The sequence below is a fragment of the Tupaia chinensis genome, unplaced genomic scaffold (assembly GCF_000334495.1).
Source record: "Tupaia chinensis unplaced genomic scaffold, TupChi_1.0 Scaffold000211_1, whole genome shotgun sequence".
In the NCBI taxonomy this organism is placed as follows: domain Eukaryota; kingdom Metazoa; phylum Chordata; class Mammalia; order Scandentia; family Tupaiidae; genus Tupaia; species Tupaia belangeri.
In genome coordinates, this window is record NW_006159686.1 from 2,215,771 (window position 1) to 2,218,799 (window position 3,029).

Sequence of the window (3,029 nt, forward strand, 5' to 3'; positions counted from 1 at the left end):
TCCCTCTCACCATCTCTCTGTGTCTCTCTAGTGAGCACATGCGCCCTATGGCAAAAACCTTTTTTTAAAAAAGTACTTAGGATATGTGTCAAGGAACCAGAAGATGGCATAATGGTTATGTTGCTGGACTCCCACATAGGTGACCATGGTTTGAGTCCTAGACCCGGCGACTTTACACTCAAACCAGGTGTGTGTGCATGCATGCCCCAAATCCTGAGAGAAGGGACTGCGTTGTGGCCATCCCCCGTGGGTGATTTCTCACTTCTGTCTCTCTGTCTCTGGGGAGCACATGTGCCCTGTAGCAAGAATCTCTCCAAGATAAAACAGTGTCAAGTAGGATGACTGAGACACTTACTGCACGTCTTGACTGGTGGTCCCACCTCCGTTAACTTGTTACTCAGCAGTGGAGATGTCTCTGTGGGACAGAAACCAGATCCGTTACTGACACAGCTTTCTAAACTTCACATAACCTGTGAGGGTGAGGCAGTACACCGTCTGAAGATGGCAAGGCTAGACAGTCTTGGTTTGCGCTTCAGCCGTTGAAGCTGGTCAGTGTATTAAAAGATGTATCCAAGAAAACCCTGGGCACGTCTCTGGCTAGCACACAGGCCCAGTCCCGCGGCATCAGTTCAGACGCGCACATCCGAGTGGGAGAAGTCTCCTGATTGTCCTGTCCCCAGTGTTCTTTGTCACCAACCTCCTGGGCTCCGCAGGGTGGTCTCGTGGAGGGTGCAGGCCAAGCCTAGGGCTGTGTTGGCTTGGTGCCTGCGGAGTTGGCGTCCAGGACTCAGTGGTCTCGGGCCTTGCAGGAGTCCCTGCCCTTTTCAGAATCGCTCCTGATGCTGGTAGCCTTTCTAACCTACTAGTGAAATGCGAGCTCCTCTTCGCTCCAGGTATCTGGGTCTTTGATTCAGCTGGCCTGTAGCTCAGTGGCTTAGGAAGTCAGATCTCACATGGTCAACTGCAGTTCAAATCCTGGCCCCAACAGCTTGAAAAACATGCAGGGTGTGTGTGTGTGTATGTATTGGTGTGGGTTTGGGTGTGTCCCCCAGATCCTGACAAGATGGAGAAACAGATAAGGAATCATGGCGTGACCATGCTCTTATGCTCTTTTGGGGCTATCTTCTCCCTCCTGCCCCATCCCCTCTGTTCCTTTGTCTCTCAGGAAATTAAAAAAGAAGACCTCTGCTTCTCAGGAGACCAGACACAGCAGGTGTGGGTCCCAGCCTCTGAGGCCTGAGCACAGCTGCCAGCCCCTCCTGACATTCGTGGTTAGCATAGGAAGGTATGGACTCTCAGGACAGTGGTTCTGGAACCTTCCTGCGATTAGAAGTTACCTGGAAAGTTGCTCAAAATGCAGCTCCCCGGGTCTCGACCCCACAGATGACAGTTGGGTAGGTCTGGACTCTGGGGCCTGTGAATCTGCTTTTAAGGAGCATTCTGGATCATTCCAAGGCAGGTGATCACATGCTTTCGAAGCCTCTCAGACTTTTTGGAGTTCGGCATAAGTAAGAGGAGCCCTGCCCAGCGTCTGGAACAGCTAAGTGTGCGGAGCTTCTGGGCGAGAGTCCCTGGGGCGCAGTAACCACCACCAGGGTCTTGTCACACTCGGGCTGTGCAGACCAGAGCAGCTTCGATTACTGCTTTGTGTGGGGTTTTCACCCTTGAAGACCACCCACGTCTTCTTCCCATTTCAGGTTAAAGATCGGGGTCCAGAAGCCACGAGAAGGTTTTTTAACTGGTTCTACTGGAGCATTAACTTGGGCGCAATCCTCTCGCTGGGAGGCATTGCCTACATTCAGCAGAACGTGGGCTTCGTGGCCGGCTACCTGATCCCCACTATCTGTATCGGCGTGGCCTTCGTGGTCTTCCTGTGTGGCCAGGGCATTTTCATCTCCAAGCCTCCCGACGGCAGCGCCTTCACTGACGTGTTCCGGATACTGATGTTCTCATGTTGCGCCCGGCGGCGAGGCGGGGAGCGCCCGAGTAGTGGGTAAGTGCTCGCGTCTCGTTGCAGACTCCCTGGGGTAGGACACAGCGTCACCGTGGAGATGCCAGCTCCTGTGAGCTGTTGCTTCCTGGGTGCTGGGCCACCTGGTTATGTGTCTCATCTCCTCAGACCTGTTTGTCCCAGGGGTGGGTGTCGCACTGTTACCCCACCAGAGATCCCTGGTTTTGGAACTCTTGTCGCTGCCGTCGTAGGTGGAAGCCTGGCATCCTAGGGCAGACTGTGAGGGTGGAGCGCTGTGGGCATGGAGGAGAGGGTGTGCGCTTGCAGGCTCTTTATCCTACGGAGCATTGAAATGCACATGAGTGAAAACTGAGCCATTGCTGTGTTGTCGGTACCTTCTATACCACACGCTGAGCCGCTGCCTCTCAGGTACAGGTGAGCAATCGGTCAGGTGCACCCGGCCGCCTTACCCGGTGGTGTGGACCTATACCTTCCAGAAGACAGACACAGCAGTGGGATCCAAGACGCTCTTGAGGTAGCCTGGTCATCCCTGTCTGTGTGGGCCTTACTCAGTTCTGACTGAAAGTCCCATGATCCCAGGGTTTAAAACAGAAAGTCCAGTGTCCTCAGAAAACCTCTCTGAGTCACAGCAGAACCGTGACAGAAGGTTGGTCGTGTTAGATGGCAGGTTAGCAAAGAAGCATCCAGAACTTAGCCCAGGAAGGAGACCTCAGTCTGCGTGTATTTTCATGAAGGTCTGGTTTCCGTGTAGGAGAAGCCCCCTCCAGCTCTGCAGTTCTGACAGGCTCACTCAACCACTATGACCCCAGTGCCCATTGCTGTCTGGAACGTTTCTGTCACCGCAGAGAGTCCCTGGGCCCTGCCTAGTCTGTCCGCCCTGGTGGGGAATATTGGATTGAGGGATTCCCCGAAGGTCTCTGAGCAGGAGAGGGGCCACTCAGCCACTGGAGCCCCTCCTCTCGGCACACAGTGGCAACACTGGTTGCCAGGATGTTCTGCAGGCCGGCCTGCATGTCTGACCCACTGTGGCTTTTCTATGTTTCGGGCCCACACGGCG

At 54.4% G+C, this 3,029-nt stretch overlaps 1 protein-coding gene across 1 annotated transcript in view; it reads left to right on the forward strand.

The window, feature by feature from the left end:
- SLC15A4 (solute carrier family 15 member 4) overlaps nt 1–3,029 on the forward strand; it is a gene marked incomplete at its 5' end in the record, with an annotated part of 15,932 nt that overhangs the window by 3,356 nt on the left and 9,547 nt on the right. Inside the window, 1 exon segment of the mRNA XM_006147369.3 lies at nt 1,698–1,993. Coding sequence (XP_006147431.2) covers nt 1,698–1,993 — 296 coding nt within the window.